The 27020-nt window shown below is 37.5% G+C and overlaps 1 protein-coding gene across 3 annotated transcripts in view; it reads left to right on the top strand.

Moving 5' to 3' along the window:
* DMXL2 (Dmx like 2) overlaps nt 1-27020 on the top strand; it is a 150860-nt gene that overhangs the window by 332 nt on the left and 123508 nt on the right. For all 3 annotated transcript variants that reach the window (XM_028100071.2, XM_028100070.2, XM_088024791.1), the window contains exon 2: nt 26545-26670. In XM_028100071.2, coding sequence (XP_027955872.2) covers nt 26545-26670 — 126 coding nt within the window. The remainder of the gene's footprint in view (nt 1-26544; nt 26671-27020) is intronic.

The following is a 27020-nucleotide window of genomic DNA, read 5'->3' as shown; positions in this document are numbered from 1 at the left end:
CGTGGGACTGTAAGTCCTGCGGCTGGTGTAGGAAATTACCCTTCAGGGAAAAGGATTAGGAATCCACCGCACTGTCCACCCTCAGCAAACGGCCGCCGGGGGTGACTGGACTAGAAGGTTCCTCTCCTAGGGCGGCCTCGGGTCTGCGGTGGAGGAAGATGGTTGTAATCGCCGAAACCTGAGCGTCCGTTTCGCACCTGCTCTCGGCGTGGAGGCGAAGACTTGGTCTTGTCTCGGAGCATGGAGGCGATGCTGCACCTGGCTCCCCCTGCCCGCCGAGTTAGGGCAGCGAGAAGCGCTGGAGCCTGTGGCTTTAAATCCGATACCACCCGACCTTCCATATCTCCTGATGCAGAATCTTAATTCCAAAAAGGAAATAGAAAATTTCATTCTTTGCCCCCGAAAAATCTAAATGGAAGGGTTAGAGTGACAGTGGCCTGGAAAGCTATTTATCACGAGATCAGTTTGGTACCCTTCCTAGGTAATATTTAATCCGTTTGCAAGGTAGGCTGGTTTATTTGTTTTTAAACTAAGGCAATGCGAAAATTTTATAACTGTTTTTTTGTTGTTGTTTGTGCGAGGAAAGTGTGTGTAAACGATAACGTGTTAGAATCTCTTTCAAATCTCCATGAAAAAGACATGTTTTCTGAATGAGCTTGGACGGATCAGTGCTTTTGGAGAATGGATGCTGTTAGTATAGCTAATTCAAACTAAGCCATAGAGCTGCTTTTTACCCATAGATAGACTCCCATGGATCAACATGAGTTCCTTTTCTGTATTAAATTTACACAGTGTTCTCCTTTGAAAGCACTGTAGGCAATAAGATCTTGATTAAATACACATTGTTATTGATAACTTATGCTTGATAAAATTGGAAATAGCATAATGGTATGCTTATTAGACAAGGAAAACACTTTGTTGTCTGCTTCCCAACAGCATGTTTTTAAAGCTGCAGAAATAAGAAAAGCTCCAGCAAAACTGCACAATCATTATGTAGCACAGTGCATTCTGGAACAGAATTTATCATTATGATACATTAAAAATAACCCCATAAGATTGCCTTTTGCCGATTGTAATTTTTAAATGTAATCAACTTGGCTTTGTTTCAGTTTAGAATGAACCTTTAAGGATATAATTTGCCTGACTTATATTGTTACACATGACCCTATCAATGGTGTCATCTGTTTTGTGTCCATGTGACCTAAAGATCCATATAGAGTGAGCTTGGACTTCAAGTGTATAGAGACAATTTGGGGCATAGAAGAAATTCCCCTTTCCCCAGCTGTGTAGGTGGGGAGGAAGTTTCCTAGCTTAGAAGAGTAGGCTTCCTCCATTAAGAAGTCTGGAACCTTAGGTTATGGGGTACTTCCACACTATCATGGTGGTGGTAGTTTTTTGTTTCCAGTGGAGCAGTGTCTCATTGAGGGAATGGTGAATAGAGCTAAACAGATTCAGATGCAGTCTGGAAAAGCCAGTGCAAGAACTGTTAGCATTGCGCAGGTGTGGTTATGCTGTAGGCCACCCATGACCAGGTCCTTGAAATCATTTTCAAATCTTTTACCACCTCCCTAATTCAACCAACCTATCACCAAGGGTGACTGACTCTCTGCAGTGTCTATCAGATTTATCTCTTTTCTTGCTTTTTTTTTTTGTAAGATTTTGTTTATTTGTCAGAGAGAGAGCAAGAACAAGCAGGGGGAGGGGCAGAGGCAGAGGGAGAAGCAGGCTCCCCTCTGAGCAAGGATCCCTATGCGGGACTTGATCGCAGGACTCTGGGATCATGACCTGAGCTGAAGGCAGACGCTTAACCGACTGAGCCGCCCAGGTGTCCCAGGTTTATTCCTTTTCATCTTCATAGTTACCACCTTAATTGTAGAACCTAAATTGGACTACTTAATATAAACACTTCTAGACTGGTTTTCCTCATACTTCTCTCTGATCAGTGCATCCTCCACACAGCTGCTGGGATAATTTTTCTCAAATACCATTTCACCATATCATTCTTGGCTCAAGGATATTAAGTTGTTCCTAATAGATGTGTTATGAAATTTAAGCTTGTCAGATATTCTGCCATCTTTGACTTTATATTTGATTATATGTTCTCATCTTGGCCCCTCTTCTATAGACCTACTAATCATTTTATTCTATCCTACATTTGAAAAAAAGATTTATTTAAAAGAGAGAGAGAGAGAACAGTGAGGGGGAGGGTCAGAGAGAGAGGGAGAGAAGCAAACTCCCCACTGAGCGTGGAGTCAGATGTATTTGGGCTCCATCTCACAACCCTGAGATCATGACCTGAGCCGAAATCAAGAGTCAGATGTTTAACGAGCTGAGCCACCCAGGTGCCCCATATCCTTCATTTTTGTGTTGCACCATGAGAATCCTTGCTTTTTATTTTCCCAAATATGTCTCAAAATTTACTTGGTTTAGGATGCCTGCTTATGATTCTGATTATTTTGGCCCTTTGGCATTTACAGACCTATGTTGCACATGATCTCCTTTTTTTTAGTTTTCAGTGCACTGATGCAGTTATAATTTTGCCATGAACTAGAAATGACCTTTTGGACTCTAAGAAGAACAGATTCGCTTAAAAAAAAACTGAGAACAAGCTGTTTTCAAGTATTCTACAATGAGCTAACAATTATTTGAATGCCTACATTAATATAGAAAAAATAAACCCCACAAAAGTAGAGCTCCTTTACACAGAGTGTGCAATTTGATTTGTATAGCAATCAGATGAAAAACTTTAGTTCTGTGTCAGATGACTAAAAAGGGGACCAGCCAGGACTGGAATGGAGGTCCTGTGACTTCTTGTCTGGTAGACTTTTCTCTGTAGTATTTTTCTTTCCTATCAGAGTGCTTGTTTTGGAGGGTGTGTGTATGTTTGGAAGGCACAGACGTGGCCAATGTAGAAAGACAGACTGTCTTGCAGCTAGACAGTGGTTTTTAGCTAGTGGTATCTTTCATGATAACCTGAGGATCTTTTCAAAATAGGGTATGTCATTATTTCAGAGTCTATAAATTGTAAGTTTTTTAAGAGGAATTATTTTCAAAGGATTTTGAAGTGTTCATGACATTGTAATTGAAAAACAGTGTGTTATATATATTACACTGTGCGTGGTGGGTAGTGGGTGGTGTGATCTTCTGGGTTGTGAATGACTGCTTATGTCACCATGTCCCAGTCGTGCTATGTTGTCACAGTGGTGCAGTTTGTAGTGGACAGTCCCAGTGATTTGTGTATCTGTAGTGCTAACACATGCTATGATGGTTTTCACTTATATTTGGGCAGTTAGTGGTTTTTAAAAACAATCGTGATGTTATAAGTGTAGTTGTATATATCACCTTTTTTTTTAAAACAGATCTTTTTGTTTTTTAAGATTTTATTTGAGAGAGAGAGAATGAGAGATAGAGAGCATGAGAGGGAAGAGGGTCAGAGGGAGAAGCAGACTCCCTGCTGAGCAGGGAGCCCGATGTGGGACTCGATCCTGGGACTCCAGGATCATGACCTGAGCCAAAGGCAGTTGCTTAACCAACTGAGCCACCCAGGCGCCCCTATATATCACCTTTTGATCATTCTGTTCTTTTCAGTGTAGGAGCTAATTTATGGAAATACTGTTATCCTGTAATAAATCAGGACCCAGATAGTTCAAGGAGATGATCTTTTACTTTGTATGAGCTAAGTGAATGTTTTAAGGCTTAACGTAAGTGTAAATTTTCCTTATTTATTGCTTTCCTGAAAAATAGTCTTTATTTTAAAAAATTTTTCTGTAAGCATTAAAATATCAATTAAAATGATAGTACATGATTATTAATATAATTAATTTTTTTTTCACATCTTGGCCTTAAGGGGTACAGACTGTATTTTCGGTGTGTAAGGACAGTTGATGTTATTCCAGTCTGATACGAATTCACATTTATTAAAGTTTACAAAAATTAGTCATTTCTACTCAGGGAGCTTATCATCTACTGGTGGAGATGAAAAATGATGTATGTAATTATAATGTAAGACAGACGAAAGAGAGCACATATAGTTGGGAAGATAAAAGATTTCATATAAGATTGACAGTTGTAAAGACAGGTATTAGGCCTTTCTGGATGGCAAAAACAACAAAAGCCAAGGAATAAGGTGATAAAAAGGATAAATTATTGGGTGACTGTTCCTTTACAAAGCCATTAAAAAAAAACCCCACAAGACTTCCTCATTAAATAAGAAAACACCCTCAGAATGTTGAAAAATATAATTTGCAAACATTACCCCTTTTTAGGAAACCATTCTGACATCTCCTAACTTTTATTTTTTGTTTTTTTTCCCCTTAAAGCACCACCAGAAGGTTAGTAATGAATGAAAAAGCATTCATTTAAAAAGGTTAGAAGTTACTGTTATATGACCTCTTTTTCTGGCATTTAGATATATTTTAATTCTGCTGGAGTATAATAACATTCCAGTCGCAGAATTATGACAACAACAAACTTTGAAAATGATCAGCCTGTTTATACATTTAGCACATGTTTGTTGAGCACATAGGTGTGTGTGGAGGTTAACAACAATGGCAACAACAGAAAAACAAAAATACATAGAACTGATTTCAGGGAGTTCATTAAAGAAGTATAGGAACCTGGTAATCTACTTGGAGAGTTAAGACATATACTTAACCACAGCCAACTGGCTGTGTGGTGTTGTGAGGCACTTAGATTCTTGTGGGAATTCAAGAATAAGAGATCACATTTGGCGAGGAGAATGGGAAATTGGACAGAAAAATGCTTCTGTGCTGGTCAGTTATCAATGCATATAACAACTCATATAGCTATTGATAGCCTGTGCTGATAGTAAAGGGAAAAACAATAGTCAAGAATTTAGAATGGAGTTGTTATCCAAGAGAAGTTGGCTTGTTTGTTCCTGGAGAGTAGCTTCTTATTTAAATTGGTACCGTTCAGAGTTTGTGGGCTTGTGTTTAGTGTGAGCCTGTAGGTAAATATGAGGTTATGTAAGTTCTTCTGTCCCTGTGTAGATTGTTAGTTAGCCTTCCTGCTTCTAGTGGGGGTACTCTTAGCAGCTACCCAGAAACTCTGGTATAAGTCCCAAATAATGCCTCCTTAGAGATAAGAAGTTAGAGACTAACTACCTCTATGACCCTGGCTAACTCACTTAAACTTATTTTTAGGTTTTTCATCTATAAAATTAGATTCTTTTAAAATATTCAGACCTTAAATGAATATTATATGGACTTCTCTAGAGATTTGCAAGAGGCAAAAGGGAAAATGGACCAGAAGCATAAGGTGACTGTGGTCAAGTTATAGGTCTGGAGTCTGTTGTAGATTGCCCCTCCACTGATATATATAGGATTGTTCATCTGACTTTACAGTTTGGGAGTTTGACCTCTGTTCTGGCTCAGAGAATAAGCCATGCAGAGTGTGTATGAAGTTGTGCATCCTCTTTGGGCTCACAGTTCAGAATGTGGCTCTTGTTCATGATTGTGTCTTCAGGATATGGTAGGTGGTAGTTGCGTGGGACTGTCACAGTGCAGTATGAAGTGGAAGATGGGGCCAGTGTGATTGTATTGAGACTTTCCATGCTCTAGATATACTTACTCCTCTGCTTTATGTTCTTAGGATTTGGGGTATTTAAAAGATGACTTTAGGAATTACAATCAGTATTTTTTTTAAATTTTATTTTATTATGTTAATCACCATACATTACATCCTTAGTTTTTGATGTAGTGTTCCATGATTCATTGTTTGCATATAACACCCAGTGCTCCATGCAATATGTGCCCTCCTCAGTAACTGTCACGGGGCTAACCCATCCCCTCACCCCCTTCCCTCTAGAACCCTCAGTTTGTTTCTCAGAGTCCATAGTCTCTCATGGTTTGTCTCCCCCTCCGATTCTCCCCCCTTCATTTTTCCCTTCCTACTATCTTTTTTTTTTTTTTTTGACATATAATGTATTATTTGTTTCAGAGGTACAGGTCTGTGATTCAACAGTCTTACAGAATTCACTGTGCTCACCATGGCACATACCCTCCCCAATGTCTGTCACCCAGCCACCCCACCCCTCCCACCCCCCACCACTCCAGCAACCCTCAGTTTGTTTCCTGAGATTAAGAATTCCTCATATCAGTGAGGTCATATGATACATGTCTTTCTCTGATTGACTTATTTCACTTAGCATAATACCCTCTAGTTCCATCTGTGTCGTTGCAAATGGCAAGATTTCTTTTTTTTTTTTTTTGATGGCTGCACAATCAGTATCTTACCTTGGGTCTTGGGAAATTTTTAGAACAAATCAGTCTCAGTATTTAATTATCAAAAAGAGCACAGGGTGTTGGGTTACAACCACAGTGTCACAGTGGAAAAACAAGTCATGCCTGACCAATTTAATTTCCTTCTATGATAGAAAGCAAAGCAGTATTTAAAAGGGGATAATGATAGAAAATATCTGTAATTCTCATTTAATAAGGCTCTTCAAGCTTGTGGGTTATTTTTTAAAGCAACTTTGGAAGCCAAATATTTTAATAGAAATTTTAAGATTTTCAGTCTTCTTAAATTTGTAGAATCCTTTTGCATTATATTTTTACTCTGAAACTGTAATTCATTATGTAACAGGATGTAGAACCTGTTATTGAGGAAGCAGGTGCAACTTACACAGGTGGTATGACTATTTTCTTTCTCTTAGACATAGCTCATGTTATCCTGGAACTTGATGTATATATGTGAACCCACTTTCCTGAGCTTTTTATTCTCAGACCTTCTCCTTTCATGATTGCAAAGGGCTTGTTCAATGCCCCCCCTCTCCTCCCAATTCTAAGTGCCTGCAAAATAAGATGGTTATCTCATATTCCTCTCATAGAGAAGTCAGTAGGTACAAAAGGGTCAGTGAATAGAGTGAGACTCCTTTAAGTATGACGTGGTAATTTGGTGGAATGATTTGAGAACCATAAATAATATCCTCTTAGGGGGCACCTGGGTGGCTCAGTCGTTAAGCGTCTGCCTTCGGCTCAGGTCATGATCCTGGGGTCCTGGGATTAAGCCCCGCATCGGGCTCCCTGCTTGGTGGGGAGCCTGCTTCTCCCTCCCCCACTCTCCCTGCTTGTGTTCCCTCTCTCGTGTCTCTGTCAAATAAATAAATCTTAAAAAAAAATAATATCCTCTTAGATTGTCATTGAAGATGTTCCACTAGGGTTGCCTCCTCTAAAAAGTGAGCATTCTCAGGAATAGTAACATTTAATTAATTTTTAATTTTAATTAGGCTCCACACCTAATGTGGGGCTTGACTGAGCAAGCCAGGTGCCACTAGTAACGTTTAATTTATACTAAGTCATGATGTGTTGTTCATCCTGTTATTTTAAGAACCCAGGAAATTTGAATCTGTGTGTGCATTATGGAAGGGGGCATGGATGGACCCAGAAAACACATAGATTTTGGCTTAGATTCAGTCAAAGATGGACATAGCTTATATGGTAGCTGTAGTTCAAGAACAAAATACTAACGTTTTCCTAGGAGTAATGACTTGGGTTTTGTGATATGCTAGCAATTCCTCATATTTTCTCTGGCCTTGACTATGTGTATACTTAGGAGGATCTAAACAGAGGGGGATACTCAAATTATACTGTACTCTACCCATAACATCTTCTATCATGCCTTTAATGTACATGAATTGTCAGTATTTCCAGCAAAGGTCATTTCCTCCACTTACCCTTGTGGTCTTAAACTGGGAGTGATTTTGCTCCCTAGGGGACTTTTGGCAATATCTGGAGACATTTTTGATTGTTGTGAAAGGGTTGTTGGGAGAGGACAGGCATCTATGGGGGAAAGGCTAGAGATCTTGATAAATGTCATACAATGCAAAGGACAGCCGGCAGCCCCCCACCCATGTCAGTCCTGTAGAAGTTTTGAGAAATCCTGATACCCTAGTTCCTATCTTCTCTTATCTACTCAAGGGCATTGTGCTAGCAGTTTCTCTTGTTCTCTCCCATAAAATTGCTTTTTCTTCTTTATTGAAATACTTTCTTCAATAGCTCTCTTGGTTTTCCTCTACTTCCCTTACCTGCTCCTTCTCAGCCTGATTCTGGATTTCTGTATCCTGCTATTTCTTTGTCATCTCCCTCTTGAATGTCTAATGGCGATCTCAGAATCCCTATCTTCATAACATTCTCCTCCTTCTGCCTTCCCTAAATCAGTAAATGGTTCCTTCTTTTTTTTTTTTCTTTCAGTTCCCTTGGAATCTTTTCACTCTTTCCTTTCCTATCTAATATTGGCACATCCTGTTGGCTGTACATTCAAGATGCATCCAGAATCTGACCACTTCTTAGCTCATCTGTACCACTTCCACCCTGATCCAAGACACATCATCTCTAGGATTATGGCAGTAGGTTCTTATCAGTTCTTCCTGTTTGCCTTTAGTCTTATCTTCCTTCAGTTTATTCTCAATAGCAGCCAGAATGATCCTGTTAAAATATAAATCAAATCTTGTTAATTCCATTTTCAAAACTTTTTAAATTACTCCCCCCACCCCCAGAGAAAATACGTGAGTGCCTTAAATGCCCTTAGGTTTTGTTTCTTTAGCATCTAGAACAAAAATTTATTGAGTAGAGTACGGAAAGGACCCAATATAATAGTGTATGAAAAGGGCACTTAGTGAAATATAGAACATGCTTATAGTAAACACAGTTATTACTTTTATAATACTGTTTTTTATAATATCTTTTGATATAGGTCAGTGGCATTTGGCCATGTTTAGATAAATGAATTTTATAGGATGGGAGCAGGGAGAGATGATAATTACAATCCAGGTATAAAGCTTTGATGGTGTAGTCTATTTTTTAATTTTTAAAGACGATTTTATTTATTTATTTGTCAGAGCACAAGCAGGGGGAGCTGCAGACAGAGGGAGAAGCAGCCTCCCTGCTGAGCAAGGAGCCCAATGCAGGACTTGATCCCCTGGGATCAAGACCTGAGCCAAAGGCAGACACTTAACCATCTGAGCCACCCAGGTGTCCCTATTTTTTTTTCTTTTATAAATGCTTGTATTCTTCCAAGAACTAAGGATAAAAATGAACATTTCAATTCCAGAGAAAGAAATAAGGAAAATACATGAGAAAATATTTTTTATGTTATGTTAATCACCATACATTACATTAGTTTTTTTAAATTTATTAGAATTCTTTTTTGTTTTTTTCTTTAAATTTTTTTATTGTTATGTTAATCACCATACATTACATCATTAGTTTTTGATATAGTGTTCCATGGTTCATTGTTTGCATAAAACACCCAGTGCTCCATGCAGAACATGCCCTTTTTAATACCCATCACCAGGCTAACCCATCCTTCCACCTACCACCAGAACCCTCAGTTTGTTTTTCAGAGTCCATAGTCTCTCATGGTTCGTCTTCCCCTCCAATTTCCCCCCTTCATTCTTCCCCTCCTGCTATCTTCTTCTTCTTTTTTTTTTTAACATATAATGTATTATTTGCTTCAGAGGTACAGATCTATGATTCAACAGTCTTGCACACTTCACAGCGCTCACCATAGCACATACCCTCCCCAATGTCTATCAGCCAGCCACCCCCTCCCTCCCACCCCCCACCACTCCAGGAACCCTCAGTTTGTTTCCTGAGATTAAGAATTCCTCATATCAGTGAGGTCATATGATACATTTCTTTCTCTAATTGGCTTATTTCACTCAGCATAACACCCTCCAGTTCCATCCACGTCGTTGCAAATGGCAAGATTTCATTCCTTTTGATGGCTGCGTAATATTCCATTGTATATATAGCACATCTTTATCCATTCATCTGTCGATGGACATCTTAACTCTTTCCACAGTTTTGCTATTGTGGACATTGCTGCTGTAAACATCAGGGTGCACATACCCCTTCGGATCCCTACGTTTGTATTTTTGGGGTAAATACCCAGTAGTGCAATTGCTGAATTGTATGGTAGCTCTATTTTCAACTTTTTGAAGAGCCTCCATACTGTTTTCCAGAGTGGTTGCACCAGCTTGCATTCCCACCAATGGTGTAGGGGGGTTCCCCTTTCTCCGCATCCCCGCCAACATCTGTCGTTTCCTGACTTGTTAATTTTAGCCATTCTGACTGGTGTGAGGTGATAGCTCATTGAGGTTTTGATTTGGATTTCCCTGATGCTGAGCAATGTTGAGCACTTTTTCACATGTCTGTTGGCCATTTGGATGTCTTCTTTGGAAAAATGTCTGTTCATGTCTTCTGCCCATTTCTTGATTGGATTATTTGTTCTTTGGGTGTTGAGTTTGATAAGTTCTTTATAGATTTTGGATCCTAGCCCTTTATCTGATATGTCATTTGCAAATATCTTCTCCTATTCTGTTGGTTGTCTTTTGGTTTTGTTGACTGTTTCTTTTGCTGTGCAAAAGCTTTTTATCTTGATGAGGTCCCAATAGTTCACTTTTGCCCTTGCTTCCCTTGCCTTTCGGCGCCCCTATTTTTTTCAATCCTGTTTGGGACTTTTGATATTTTTGAATCTGTGAATTGATGTATTTTATCAAATCTAGAAAAATTTCAGCTAATATCTTTTCAAAAATTGCCTCTACCCCATTGACCTTATGAGACTAAATATATTGGACCTTATCACTTTATTTTTGTGTCTGATATCCTTTCCTCTGTATTTTCTTTTTATCCTTCTTTGCAGCATTCTGGATGGTTTCTTCCGATCCATTTGCTGCTAATCCTATTTCCGTCATGTCTAATTTGCTTTATTGTACTTACCGTACTAACTAGTACTAGATTTTGTTTGTTTTTGTAGATGTCTTTTTTAAGATTGAGCAAGTTTCCTTCTATTCCTTTTTTGCTGAAAGTTGTTTTTATCATGAAGGGGTCTTGAATATTGTCAGATGTTTTTTCTTCACTGATTAATATGGTCATGTGCTTTTTCTTCTTTAGACTGTTAGTGTGGTGGATTCCATTGATTGACTTTTGCAAATTGAATTAGCTTTGTATTACTGGTATATTATCCTTTTTATGTATGGTTAGATTCAATTTGCTAGTATTTTATTGAGGTTTTTTGCATTTATGTTTATTAAGGTTGTTGATCTATAGTTTTTTTTTTAAGATTTTATTTATTTGAGAGAGAGAGAGAAAGCACATGAGTGGGAGGCAGAGGGAGAGGGAGAAGCACACTCTCTGATGAGCAGAGAGCCTGATGAGCAGGGACCCCGAGATGATGACCTGAGCTGAAGGCAGATGCTCAACTGACTGAGCCAGGCACCCTTATAGTTTTTTTTCTTTTTCTTTGCATTTTTTGTTTGGTTTTGGTATCATTGTAATGCTGGTTTCATAAAATGAGTTTGGAGGTATTCCTTTTCTATTTTCTGTCAGAGGTCATGTAGAGTTCATGTCATTTATTCTTTAAATGTTAGTAGAATTTTCCAGTGAAAATATCTGGGCTTGGAGTTTTCTTTTCAGAAGGTTTTAAGCTCCACACTTGATTTCTTTAATAGTTAAAGGACTATTCAGGTAATATATTTCATCTTGAATGTGTTTTTGTAGTTTCTGGTTCTGGAGGAATTAGTCTTTTTCATCCGTTTCTTTGTTGTATTTATGTGTATAGAATTGCATATAGCATTTTAGTATTATCGCTTTAATGTCTGCAAGATTAGTACTGGTATTCCCTCCTTTATTCCTCATATTGATAATTTCTTTCTTCTCTCTTTGTCTTCCTAGAGATTTATATATTTTATTGTTCTTTCTTAAAGAACCAGATTTTGATTTCATTCATATTTTCTATGATTTTTTTCTGTTGTCAATTTCATTGATTTCTGCTCTTTATTATTTCCTGCCTTCGGCATGCTTTGAATTTGTTTTGCTTTCCTTTTCTAATTAGGATGGAAGCTTAGATTACTGATTTGAGAGTGTTCACTTGTATCTCTTTGAGCATTTTTATTTTAGCCACTTTAACGTTTTTGTCTGATAATTTCTTTTTTTTTTAAAGATTTTATTTATTTATTTGACAGAGAGAGAGATAGCGAGAGAGGGAACACAAGCAGGGGGAGTGGGAGAGGGAGAAGCAGGCTTCCCGCGGAGCAGGGAGCCTGATGCGGGGCTTGATCCCAGGACCCTGGGATCATGACCAAGCCGAAGGCAGACGCGTAACAACTGAGCCACCCAGACGCCCCTTGTCTGATGATTTCAACATATGGGTCTGTTGATTGTTTTTTCCATTGTGAGTTGAGGTTTTTTTTTGTTTTTTTCATGTGTGAGAGAGAGCATGTGAATGTGGTGGGGGGCTGAGGGAGAGGGAGAGAGAGAATATTAAGCAGGTTGAATGCCCAGCATGGAGCCCAATGCAGGGCTCCATCTCACGACCCTGAGATCATGACCTGAGCTGAAATCAAGAGTTGGACACTTAACTGACTGAGCCACCCAGGTGCTCAAGATTTTCTTAGTTTTTTGTACTGCTGAATAATTTTGGATTGTAACCTGGACTTTTAAAAACATTGTGTTATGAAACTCTGGATCTTGTGTAAATCCTACAGAGAACGTTGATATTTTTGTTTTAGCAGGCAGTCTACCTGTTTGGATTCAGGCCAAAAGTTCTGACCAGCCTTCTGTGGGTTGTCATTTCAATGTCAGTTCCATTTTTTTTTTTAAGATCTTATTTATTTATTTGACAGAGACACATCGAGAGGGGGACCACAAGCAGGGAGAGTGGGAGAGTGAGAAGCAGGCTTCCTGCTTAGCAGGGAGCCCAATGTAGGGCTCAATCCCAGGACCTTGGGACCATGACCTGAGCCTAAGGCAGACACTTAACAACTAAGCCACCCAGGAACCCCAATGTCAGTTCCATTTTTAAAGCTTTTGCAGTCCTAGTTAAATATATCCGGTATATGTTCCACCTAGTGGCCAGTAATGGGCATGGTCAGTGGCCTTTCCTGTAGTTCAGTTCTTCAGGTTTTTGCTCTTCTGTTTAAGGTATGATCCATGCATGAGCTGCCTGGGAATGAGCCCAGGAGTTTATAAACAAAGTTTATAGGCTCGGTCTTCTGAACTCTTCCCTTTCTGTGATTTCCCTGGTACTTTCTGGTTTCTCTGGCTGTAAAGTTGAGACTCTAGTTACTCTGCACTGTACTTCCTGGAAATGTACCTGTGTTCAGTGCCAAGTAGCAGTAGGACAGGGAAAGAAAAAAAGCAATGGGGGTTCACCTCACTCTCTTGTGTAATCATAGCTCCTCATATGGGAACTGTGGGATTGCTTGGGGGCTGGGATGTGAGAATATGGAGAAAGGAAAAAAAGGTAAATAGGGAATTCTCCATTCCTCTCCTTGAAAACTAAGTCTCTTTCACCACTTCTTCAGCCAAAAGTAAATGCCTTCTTTTTTTTATGTAGTGTTCATGATTCATTGTTTGCATATAACACCCAGTGCTCCATGTAATACGTGCCCTCTTTAATACCCATCACCAGGCTAACCCATCCCCTCACCCCCTCCCCTCTAGAACCCTCAGTTTGTTTCTCAGAGTCCACAGTCTCCCATGGTTCATCTCCCCCTCCGATTTACCCCCTTCATTAGTGCTCACCATAGCACATACCCTCCCCAATGTCTATCACCCAGCCACCCCATCCCTCCCGCCCCCCACTACTTCAGCAATCCTGTTTGTTTCCTGAGATTAAGAATTCCTCATATCAGTGAGATCATATGATACATGTCTTTCTCTGATTGACTGATTTCGCTTAGCATAATACCCTCTAGTTCCATCCACGTCGTTGCAAATGGCAAGATTTTGTGTTTTTTGATGGCTGCATAATATTCCCGTGTGTGTGTGTGTGTGTGTGTATGTGTGTGTGTGTGTGTGTGTGTGTGTGTGTGTATATATATATATATCACATCTTCTTTATCCATTCGTCTGTTGATGGATATCTTGGCTCTTTCCATAGTTTGGCTATTGTGGACATTGCTGCTATAAACATTGGGGTGCACGTAAATTTGTATCTTTGGGGTAAATACCCAGTAGTGCAATTGCTCGGTCGTAGGCTAGCTCTATTTTCAACTGTTTGAGGAAACTCCATACTGTTTTCTGGAGTGGCTGCACCAGCTTGCATTCCCACCAACAGTGTAGGAGTGTTCCCCTTTCTCCGCATCCCCGCCAACATCTGTCGTTTCCTGACTTGTTAATTTTAGCCATTCTGACTGGTGTGAGGTGGTATCTCATTGAGATTTTGATTTTGATTTCCCTGGTGCTGAGTGATGTTGAGCACTTTTTCATGTGTCTGTTGGCCAAAAGTAAATGGCTCCTTTTGGAGCTCTCTTTTTTTGCTTCTTGGTTTCATCCTAACGTTAGTTAAACTGTGCTGGTACAGTGGACTTCAAATTCTGATATTTTTTCCTAATTCACTTGCTATCATTTACTTTTCAGAGTCCTCAGATGGCAGTTTCATGCATTTTTTTCATGTTTTCTGGCTGCATTCAGTGGGAGAGACATAATTTATTGCGGTTCTTACTTTGAACTGGAACTATGAATACCACTTTTCATATCATTAAAAAATATCAAGGACCTAGCAGTAAGTCTAATGATACATGTAGAAAACTTTTGTGGGCAAGATTAATAAAACTTTAGGGAGATAAATTCCGTATTTATGGACTAGAAGATTCACTACTGTAAATACATCAATTCTTTCCACGTTTATTGATAGCTTTGATGTATTACCTTGTACTTATATGTCATGGAGGTGGCTTCTTTCCTTAAACTTCATGACCCAGCCTCTCTGAGCTTCACACTTACCTCCTGGAGCTTTCTCACCTCTCTAAGCCTTCATAGAGTTAAAGACAGGGCTTTGCCCTGGGCTAGACTTCAGCTCAAGGGAATGTTTTGGCTTCTTTGATCTTCTATACAGACCACTAAAACTTTATCCATAACAGCAATAAGGCTGTTTCACTTCCTTATCATTCATGTGTTCACTAGAGTAGCATTTACACTTTCCTTCAAGAACTTTCCTTTGCATTTACAACTTGCCTAGCTGTTTGACACAAGAGGCCTACCTTTTGGCCTATCTTAGCTCTAGACACGCCTTCCTCACTAAGTTTAATCATTTCTAGCTTTTGATTTAAAGTGAGAGATGTGCAACTCCTTCTTTCATTTGAACACTCAGAGGTCATCATAGGGTTATTCATTGGCCTAATTGTAATATTGTGTCTCAGGGAACAGGGAGGCCCAAGGACAGGGAGACAGTTGGGGAATGGCTGCTCAATGGAGCAGTCAGAACACATACAACATTTATTAAGTTTGCTGTCTTATATGGGCATGGTTTATGGTACTCCCAAAACAATTACAATAATATTAAAGATTACTGATCACAGGTCACCATACCAAATATAATAATAATGAAAAGGTCTGAAATATTGTGAGAATTGCCAAATGTGACAGCCATAAGTGAGCACATGCTCTTGGAAAAATGGCACCAGTAGATTTCTTGATGCAGGGCTGCCACAAAGCTTCAGTTTGTAAAAAACCAGTTTTTGTGAAGTACAGTAAAGCAAAGCACAATTAAAGGAGGTATGCCTGACATATTCTAGGTCCCAAGGGATCATAGGTGACTGCTTTGGTAACTATCTCTTTTATACATCCTGTTTTGCTAGCTTTCCAAACTAGCATCCTCACTGCATTCCCTACTCTAATCCCCTAATCTAATCATAGCCAATTCCACCTTTTCTTTGAAGCCCTGCTCTGCGTATTCCTAATCTATGTACCAGTTTTGGTTCTAGTCAAGGCAAGGGACAGATGAACTGAAGTAAAAGCAAGGTTTATGTCAGTGAACCATCAAGGAGGGGTAATTGGGCTTCAGGGTGATTGGGACTAAAAAGCTGGTAGAATCAAGACTGCCTTCTCTTAGGAGCTTTATATACTTGTTTTTTCATGGGTTCTTTGTTTTTGGATATCTGATCCATTCACTTCTTAAACTGGTGGTTTCAGTTAAAATTGCTGATTTACCCGTAACATTTATGACTTTTCAGCTTAACTTTTCATGCTAACTCTGGTTCTTTTGTTTTAAATTCTTCAGAGTAGACTTTGCTTGGCCTAGGCAGTATCTCTTTGAACTGGCTGATAGCCACTGTTCATTACTCTGGACCATCCTCACATCCTGTCAGCTGTGAGTAAGGGAAGGAGTTACAACATAAAAACCATTTAGCTGGGCCTCTATGCAGAATAGTGCACACTGGATTATTTAATCTTTTCATCAGGACTTTTTGATGCAAATTTGTGCACAGAATTTCAGCTTAAAAATTGAAAGGTGGGGGTCTCAGAAGTGATTTAGTCACCATCTTTCATTTGACTGATGAAGGAAATATCTATAGAGATTGTTACAGTCAGTATTAGCACCTCTGGATTCTCAGGAATATATTCTTTCACCATATTGACAGTATTGAGAGTTTAATTATAATTTGATAGTTTAATCATATCGTTTGGGAAATATTTTTTGGAACATCATCAGGAGCATCTCTCTCAAAATATCAATATTTAGGTTAAATGAATGTCTGGAAATTTGTAGTAGTTACAAAACAAGTGGAAGTTGTCAAATATTACATATTAATATTGGTACATAGTACTTAATGTACTATGAACTTTAAAATTCTTTTTTTTCCCCAGTGTAGAAAAGCGGTTTTATTAAAGCATGGGGACAGAACCCGTGGGCAGAAAGAGTTTCTGACTTTAAAATTATTTAATGTAAAATGTATTAACCAATTAAGGAGCAAAATATTGAGTCACTTATTTTCTGTATTGCTCGTAATTTAATGTCAAAAAATTATCCTATTTCTTTAAAAGTAGCTATTTAAAAAAGTAGTCTTTTACTTCATTATTCTTTATGAAGCAAATTGCTATATATTCCAAGCTTTAGAAAACAAATCTGAAGCTGAAAGGTGGCTCCAGGTTTTTATACATGTTGGCCAGTCCATGAGACTTACTTTTACCAATACTGCTGTGATTTCCTTTAGAAACTTTTGGTAAGTCATGCTTTGAATAGTTTATTCTTAGCACTGACATATTTAGAAGAGATGATTTTTGATTTCTACTTCCAGACCTACTTTTTAGTGAAAATGCATGCAAGCTGGAGATAGAGCTGATTTTGTAATAGTTAATTAAAGCAAAGTAATTAATTATTGCATATTTCTCTTTACAAGGTCTCATTTGCTTTTCAGATTATTTACTAGCATCAGTAATTTTTAAAAAACCCATGTTTTTGTTCTTTATCCAGGGTTATAGAAACAGGCTTAGTTTGTACTGCAGGTAGGTCTGTTTCTCGTTAGCTTCATATTTAGAAGTTTGTTATATAGCTTCATCTATTTCATCAGTAAATTGTCAAAATTGGCTACCTTCTGACTAATACTTAAGATCGTTCTTTTTTAATTTAAAGTTTTAATTAAAGAACATTTTACTTTCAGATCTGTTGCTGCTTTGGAGTTGTTAGGAAGAAATTAAAACAAGAATTATTTTGTCTCTTATCATTTAATCACAAACACTTGTAATATTTCTTTTTTTCACTCTTAATATTTCTTAATTTCTTAAATTTTCTTCTATTTTTTCAGCCATAGGTTTTTGTTTTTTTATATATTACTAAGTTTTCTGTTTCACTTAGTATACCTCCCACTTGCAGCTTGGTTTTTTTCTACTACTATAAGTAGTCTGTTAATTTTGCTGATGTGAGTTGTTTCTAAACATTTCCTGATGTGAGTTGTTTCTAAAAGGAACAATCAATCCCCTTTGGTTACCACACATGTAGTAATATTATTTCTGACCTGTCTCTTGACCTAGGGTAATTTTTTTGCTCTAAGCTTTTTGCATACTATTTAGTTTTCTTCTCATTTATTTATTCTGCTCGGTCAGCATTCTTTTTTTTTTTTTTTCTCGTTCAGCATTCTTGAGTGGACTTTAGGCTGTTAGGATGATTGAATCATATTAGGAAAGTCTTTTCTTAGTCATGTGGAAAGAAGAGCTGTTTGTTCAAATACTACCCTCTCCCCTTTTCTAACTGTAGTATGGACTTCTGTCTGGCAGAAGGCTTATCTCTTTTGGGGGATAGTGGTGGTGGGCAGTAGTTGATAATGGTTAAGGCTTTGATTTTAGGTATAGAAACCTGTAGAAAAACAAATGAGGCTGATCGAATATATTGCTGATAAGTACTGTTATTTTGTAGACTTTAATTTCATTTTGAAAAATCTCACTAAGTTTGTATATTTTTTATATGTAAATGTATAGTTTCCTGGTAATCCATAAATTGGGCTTCTAAAATAGTCCATGGTCTATTGTGATCTATTTATAAAACTTTTCAAATTGGAACTGTGTATTATATAAATATACTATTTCAATGAAAAAATAATGATTTGTCCTTTGCCTAATATATTTTTAGTTCAGGCATTTCATTTTTTTTTAAACTTACTAACTATATATGACAGGGTGAGTTTCCTTTATAAAGAGCTCTTATAAATCATTCAGAGCAACAATACTAAAGACTCAGTTAAAAAATGGACCAATATCCTCAAGAATTTAAAAATAGAGCTACCCTATGACCCACCAATTGCAGTACTAGGTATTTACCCCAAAGATACAAATGTAGTGATCTGAAGGGGCACCAGCACACCAATGTTTATAGCAGCAATGTTCATAATAGCCAACTGTGGAAAGGGCCCAGATGTCCATCGACAGATGAATGGATAAAGAAGATGTGTGGGATATACATACACACACACACACACACACACACACACACACACACACACACACCCCATGTATATATATGTGGTACATGTATATGGTATGTGTGTGTGTGTATGTCAAATGGAATGTGTGTGTATATACACACACAAGATGTGGTATACACACACACAATGGAATATTATTCAGCCATCAAAAAAAGAATGAAATCTTACTGTTTACATTGATGTGGATGAACTGGAGGGTATTATGCTGAGCAAAATAAGTCAATCAGAGAAAGACAATTATATGGTTTCACTCATGTGAAGTATAAGAAACAGCACAGAGGATCATAGGGGAAGGGAGGGAAAACTGGGAAGAAATCAGAGACAGAGACAAATCACAAGAGACTCAACTCTAGAAAACAAACTGAGGGTTGCTGGAGGGGAGGTGGGTGGGGGATGGGGTAACTGGGTGGTGGGCATTAAGGAGGGCATGTGATGTGATGAGCACTTGGTGTTATATGCAACTGATGAATAACTGAATTTACATCTGAAACCAATGATGTACTATATGTTGGCTAATTGAATTTAAGTTAAAAAAAATGGACCAATAACAGGAATAGTCAGTTTTCAGAGAATGAAATATAAGTGGTTGATAAATATATGAAAAGATGCTTAACTTTCTTCCTAATAAAAATACAAATAAAACAACAGGGAGATGCCAGGTTTTGTTGTATTGGAAAGATAAAAACATTTGATAATTATCAGAGTTAGGAAGTGGAGAAACAGGTACTTTTCTACATAGGGGGAATATAATCTTTTTGGAGAGCAGTTTGGAGTAGTTACTGATTTTAATCACTCACCCAGCAAATTATGTCTTAGAATTTATCCTTTGGGTATACTCGCACACACATGTGTAATATCATAAATAGGTGTTCACTGAAAGTAAAAGATAGTGAAAGACTGGAGACAACCTAAATTAATTATGACAAAGCCACAAATGGAAGATTCTGCAACTATTAAGAATGAGATCATTCTGTGCTGCTAAGGAAAGTTCTTTAAGATAAATTGTTACTTAAGTGGAAAACAAGTTGCAGAATTGTGTGTAGTATAATCCCTTTATGTAAAAAAATGTTTACACATAGCTACACTTATATGTTCACTAAACATTTCAGGAAGGGCTCATAGGTAATGGTGAAATGATTGCTCCTTGGGAATGAGGAGGAGTGGTCAAGGGTAAGGTGAACTAATTTTCCTATTTGGTTAAATTGGTAAATGTTGCTTTTTCTGTAAGAAAATAAAATCTTGTTGAAAATATTAAAATTAAACATTTAAAGTGGTTTATTTAACTTGTAGGTGGCTTTTATGGATAACTGATATATGGAAATTCTGCCTTAATAAGGGACCCATTCAAAAAGGAAATCTATTTGTTTTAGAAGTTAATTTTTTTAAAGTAATCTTTAAGAGCAACATGGGGCTTGAACTCATGACCCCAAGATCAAGAGTCATACGTTCCACTGGCTGAGCCAGCCAGGCACCCCTAGAAGTTAATTTTTAATTCTGAGGAGCATAAGCAGTTAGGTGTTTAATTACATGACTAAAATGAAGAGGGAAAGGATGTTTTCTTGGGAAATTTTTGTTAACCTGTGCTTCATTTTTTAAAAAGATTTTATTTATTTATTTGAGAGAGAGAGAGACAGAGCATGAGCTGGGGGAGAGGGAGTGGGAGAAGCAGGCTCCCTGCTAAGCAGGGAGTCCGATGTGGGGCTCTATCCCAGGACTCTGAGATCACGACCTGAGCCGAAGGCAGATGCTTAACCGACTGAGCCACCCAGGCACCCCTGTGCTTCATTTTCTTGATTGTAAGATTTTTCATAGGTCAAGACTGGCCTCTTAAGACTCTTTCTGTAGATAAGTTGGTACAACTAAGTGACAAAGCCAAACAACCCTGTCTTCTTTAGATTTTTGTTTGTTATAGAGCAAAGATCACAGCAGCAATGAAGAATTTGAATGAATTTATGTAATTAACCAACCAATAAGAAGAACAGAAATTTGAACAATAGAAAACAAAGTGAAAGGTGATGGTCATTAGTGAAGTGGATAAAACAGTGTAAAGAGACCTTAATTTTCCTCCCAGCCGTGTATTTACCTTGCTACTTAAGACTTTGATTAAATTCTATGAACTTCCATTTCCTCATATTAAAGTGGGATTAATAGCTAACTTCTAGGATTACTGCAGTCTTGAAAAAGAGACTAGGAATGTAGAATGCATGGTATAATATCTGTTACCCAGTAGGCTTTCAATAAATGGTATCTCTTAAAATTCTTGTTGATTATTTTTTTTTCTAGCTCTTAATAACATGTGCTCTCATTTGTAGAAGGGTGAACATACATGAGTCAAAGTTCACTCTCAGGGAGAGGTGAGAATTTAACAATAACACTCTTGGTAGAGTATTCTTGGTAAGACCACAACATCTTGTTAAATTAGATAAACCTCTCAACATGCTTAATACCTCTTAATTCACCATGCTTTTCTTCTTTTAAATTTAGATATGTGTTAACAGTTGTCAGTGACCCCAAACTTTGACCCTGTAACCAACAGGATGTTAAAGCATCCAAGTATTCCACAGAAAATGCCAGTGTAATTCATCTATTTATATTTTATATTCTCCTAGGAAAAGTCATGTTTGTGTAGGATTATTTTTAAAAAAAGTATTTCTTTACACTTTATCTAAGACTTAAAGGAAATCTGAAAAATTAGAACAGTTTGTGGGATATAAGTATTAGTTTGCTTTTCTGAAAATAATGTAGTTAAGGCAATTATAGATAAAACTGAAGTTAGGACAATAATTGTGTTATGTCTATTCAGATACACACAATCACAAATACATTAAACCCTCTGGTGAAGGCAGCAATATCTTTATTATGATAATGATAGTATTTTAATTCAGAGTATTTTATGACTTTAGAAGATGATATTTCATTTTTTTCCTGAAGTGAAATTTTGATACTGTAAAAGAAGAGGGTGACTTTGTTTTTCAGGCTCAACTAATTGGCAAGGCTCCTCTAATGAAATTTTGGATATCACAACTAAAAAACAGAAAAGAATCTTGGTAATAACAAATACTCAAGTTTTTAGCTTCCATAGAATTATTGTGGGATAGATAATATGACACACCATGCACTTTGTCTAAGGAAGAAGAGATTCTTTTAGACAAACTAATGAGATCTGTGAATTCAGGAAAATAGGCACATTCACATGACTTTAAATGTAATTTCCAGGAGTTCAGAGACCTTCTGAGACCATCTATGATTTCCATCCATTAGACTCCAGGTTGAAAACTCTTAGTTTCAATGCTCAAAGCACAGACTGTTTTTTCTCCTTCCTAAAAGGATGGATTTATTGTCCAAAACTAAGGTTAAAACAAGTGAGGATTAATATATTTGAAGCGTGTCTTTGACATGAGGGCCTGTGCTACAGAATAATCTCTTGTTATGACTTATTGTCAGCTGGTTATTCTTTATCATAAGGACAGTCCAGTCCTTTCATAAAAGAAATCCTCCCACATGAATGGATGGAAAGTGTGTTTTTCTAAGATGCTTTCCTTTTCATAGGCCTTATCTATGTGTTGGGGCCAAACCATATTCTTGACTTTGAGATAAAATATTTTATAGGTCAGTACCATTGTAAGTGCAGGATGCTGGTATTGGTGCTTTGGCACAGGAGTGGTTCTGCCAAGAGCCCAAGGGAAGAAGAGCCTGGTTAAGGGATTCCATTTCCTGCAGAAAAGGCTTGCTGCCCCCTTTTCTGTTTTCCAGTAATGATCCTATGGCTTATCTCCCACATGTGGAGTAGTTTATACTCTGCTAAATCAGTGATATTTCATTTACCTGGTACAGAGGAGCCCACTCCATATTCCCTGGGTTCATTTTGGTATTTGTGTGTGTCTCAGTGAGTACCTTTTACTTCTGCACTATAAATTCTTCCTCTAGTAAGACTGAATTCTGAAAAAGAAGAAACAAAATTGCTTTTGACCTAAAATTGAGAGACTGCGAATCTCTTGAATAGTTACAGCTTTTGTATAAACCTTCTTAGCAGTTGGGTTTTACTGAGTACTTATTCTGTGCGAGGTGCTGTGGTAAATACTTGGGATTACAAAGATGAACATGGGCCTTCTAGCTCTAAGAGTAGAGGTGGGTGAGGTATGGGAAAGAGCAGGAGCTTTATTCCTAGCAAATGAACCCTCACTGTATGAACTTGGGCAGACTACCCTTTCTGGGCTTCAGTTTCTCCGTCTAGAAAAGGTGGCCTGTGAAGATACAGTGTTCATAAAGACCTAGCTGATTGCCTTATTTTAGTAAATATTCAGTAAATGGTGAATTATTAAGGAGGGCTTTGGTAGATTCCCTTCTGGTAGGTCTTCTAAATCCATGATACTGTTAGGCTGGAAAATCAGTCAAAATCTTTCTTTCCTTTTGTAGCTGCCATTGTAAATTTGGCCAGATTATTAGCAATGAGGTTATGTCATCTGTCTGAACTCCATGTTCTTTGACTAGGTTTCCAGGTACTGAGACTTCTGGAGGCAGAAATTAGGAAGATTTGGATCATGTATTTGTTATACATATATTTATTGAAGACTACTTCTGCTAGGTGCTGGGAGTGCAGTGGTAAACAGGACGTGGTTGCTTGCTTTGATGGACATTTTAGTGTGGTGGGAACTTGACAGATATTAAACACGTGTTTATATAAATCATTAAAAAATCTTGTGAGCCTTCAGTTATAGAATGCATGTGATTCAATCTTGACTGATTATGAGGCCCCTGTTTTTCCCTGCTTTAGACTCTTTAGATAAAGAGTAATAATAGTTTTCCTCTGTACTTTTGCAAGATGTTTGTGTGCCAGCAGTTTAGGGGGTTCTGTTCTAGCCGTGACCATGGATATTGTATAAAATTGTAGGCATTGCCTAGTTGTGGATCCAGGAATCCAGGACCAGACACACTTGTTCCATTTTGATGGGAATTACTAGTTTGATGAGGAATTCGGGACCATGTTAGACTAGTGGCCTCTCAGCTTTTAGTAGCTACATAGTGTTCCAGTATATGGATATTCAGTAATTTATTTAACCTCCCCTACTGATGGGCAGTATGATTATCTTCAGTTTTTGCTGCTGTAAGTAAGTATGCTTATAGGGTAAAAGAAAGACTTGTTTGATCTAAGGGTATATTGTATTTAAAATTTTGGTAGATATTGTCAAATTCTTTTATCCATGAAGATTGTGATTTAATAAGTCTGGGGTGGGACTAAGCAGTTTGTATGTTTAATAGGTTCCTTAGGTGATTTTGATGCAGCCAGGTTTGAGAACTATTGCAGGATCAGAAAAATGGCAAGATTCCCTACAGCAGAGGAGTATGGTGCATGTCCTTTGGAAAAGATCTGGCAATTATGAATATTTAGGAAAGAGCAAACATCCTTTTTGGTAATTGAGCAGTAAAAGCCTATCTATCTTTAGTAGCAGTTGCTCGGAATGGCCCATCTTTAGAAAAGCAGGTATACTAATACCTGGATATTTTAGGTGTCTTTGATGTACAATGTGGGGAAAAATAGCCTAAGAATTTTAAGGACTGGAGTTTGAACAACTTCTGTTTACTAACTATATAATCTTGGGCAAATTAATGAACTTTATACAATGATAATGATAATATCTTCCTTTAAATTTGTTGGAAAGATTAAAGTGGGGAGTGATATAACATCTATTGATTACCTTCTGTCTTCTGCTGGTATTTTGTGGATCTCTCTGTCATGGCAGTTTGTCATTTAGTTGTGACTGGTGGTGATTCACTTGGTTATCTTCCCATTAGACTCTCTGGAACCACATCTTTGTGTCTGTGTATTCCCAGTCCCTAGCACAGGCTTGGGACATCATGCCCCATTTTTTGTTTGTCTTGTTTTTCTTAAATGAATGATGTGTGCTAAGCACTATGCAAATAGATTTTCTACTTTAATTTTCATAAGCGTCCTAAGATGTTAATATTATTTCTTCCATTTTACCACAAGGAAATTCTCAGATAGCTTGAGTAACTTATCACTTAGTATGGCAGAACCCAAACTGAAAATCCTGCATACGTGATTTCAAACTAAAGTTTATGCTGTTTTCATCAGTTCACTTTGCTGTGGTAATACTATAAAGCACTTTGGAAATTTTGAAATATTGTTCAAAGGATTATTTTTGTCATTTTAATATATTTTTTTCTATTGAGGTATAATTGACATATAACATTATGTTAGTTTCAGGTGTACAACATAATGATTTGGTATTTGTATACCTTGCAAAATGATCACCACAGTAAGTCCAGTTAACATCTGTCACCATACATAGTTACAGAATTTTTTCCTTTTTTTATGATGATTAATAATATTTTAACAATTAGGGTGATCCAAACATTTTTTTTGCCTACACTCTTTCAGTTTAGCTTTCTTGAATGCATGGTATAGCAAATCTGCCTTGTCTGTAAGAATATACATAGTTATTTCCTCCCATAAGTGACTTTTTCCATATTTCCCTTGCTTAAAATTCTGTCTTTGTTTTTTTTTTTTTTTTTTTTTGGTGAACTTCCTCGTATTTATAAATACATGAGTTGAAGATGGTTGGTAGCAGTTATAGGGGGATTTTGGCAACGTTGGAAGTTTTAGTAACCCCTAGAAGTAGTGTTTGTCTTCCTACCTGCTCTTTATCTTCATTTCCCTTTTTCATTAACAGCCATATGTGGACCTCTTCAGAGGTTATGTCTTCACACGTCAGCCCTGGCTGTTGGATGGGGTGTCTGTGTTTTTAGGACAGGACTGTATGGCTTAAAGTTGTAGAGAGAGTGGAATAAATTATTTTTAAATTATTTTTTTGGTGTACATATATATACATGTATATATATATGTAGCTTTTAATGGGGCTTTTTCATTTGCGAATGAGATTGTTAGGTTGTTTGGAATATTTAGTCATAAGTTGAGTTCCAGAGAAAAAGGAAAAGTGTCCTCACTCTCTGTCCCTTATGTCTTCATAAAATTCACAAAGTTGCAAAACAGGAATAGCATACATCAAGAAGTGTGGCAATAGGAAGAAACATTTGGTTTTACTCTGAACTAGGGAATTTTCCAGGAACTTAATTTTGTGTTTCATTTTGCAGACTGTATAGTTATACTTGTTAACATTTTATATAAATCAATTTATTTTAAAATTAAATTTATTTTAATTAATTTTTGTGTGTGTGAAGCCACTTTGGGTTGTTGTCCTCTCCCTCACACCTCATAAGGTTGAGGGGAAGGGGCAGGCAGGCTGTTACTCACTGTTAGGCAGTTGGTGAGTTTAAGTTTAGTGTTTGCTTTAGTGCCTGTAATTCTGCCTTGGGGGTTCATGTCTCTTTCACTAGCTCTTTAAGCCACGTGGATTTGTGTTGGAAAATGCATAGGATTTCTTTCTTGATCTTTCTCAAGCCTGGTTTGAACCTTGGGAACACAATTGCAGCCTTCACTGCCTTATTACCTTCAGATGAAGGTTTTATTCTTTAGGGTTTACTAAGATGAGCTTTGGAGGGAACCTCTGAACCGAAAGATTTATGACCTGCAGGGACAGAGGCTGTAGTGTTTAAGAACTAGGAGTATCCTTTCTTGTAGTTGTTGAAAGATAACGCATGGGGTGTCATCATCCATTTTTTTTTAATGTGAAATTTGCTTATTTATTGTTCATGTGACTTTTAATGTCTTATTTGGAAATTGATATCTTAATATTTTTACATTAACTATTTTTGTAAAATGTGTCAAAGTATTGTGGCAACAAGATCTAAGGTATAATTCACAAGTTTTATATCTTACATACTGCAAAACTTTTCTCTTTTAGGCGTATGGATCAGGCTGTGATATTGTTATTTTGGCAAGTGACTTTGAATGTGTGCAGATCATTCCTGGTGCTAAGCATGGAAACATCCAAGTCAGCTGTGTGGAGTGTTCTAACCAACATGGAAGAGTAAGGGATTTAATTTCCTTATTAACTGTCATCTTTTAATGTATTCTTATTCTTTTATACAAGGGTTGCCTACAATTTCTTATTAATATACCTTGCCTAGATGGTTATTGATAGGAGTGGATAAAGTGATAGGATGTCTACAAATTGTAAGGAGCCATTAAGCTGATAATGTGATAATTATTCTACCCATGTATACAGTCTTTTTTTTTTTTTAAGATTTTATTTATTTATTTTGACAGAGAGAGGGAACACAAGCAGGAGGAGTAGGAGAGGGAGAAGCAGGCTTCCTGCTGAGCAGGGAGCCCGATGTGGAACTCTGTCCCAGGACCTTGGGATCATGACCTGAGCCG

The sequence above is a fragment of the Eumetopias jubatus genome, unplaced genomic scaffold, assembly GCF_037043125.1.
Source record: "Eumetopias jubatus isolate StellerSeaLion01/CBP00866 unplaced genomic scaffold, mEumJub1_p1.0 scaffold_7, whole genome shotgun sequence".
NCBI lineage: Eukaryota > Metazoa > Chordata > Mammalia > Carnivora > Otariidae > Eumetopias > Eumetopias jubatus.
This window is presented reverse-complemented; position numbering and strand designations above follow the sequence as displayed.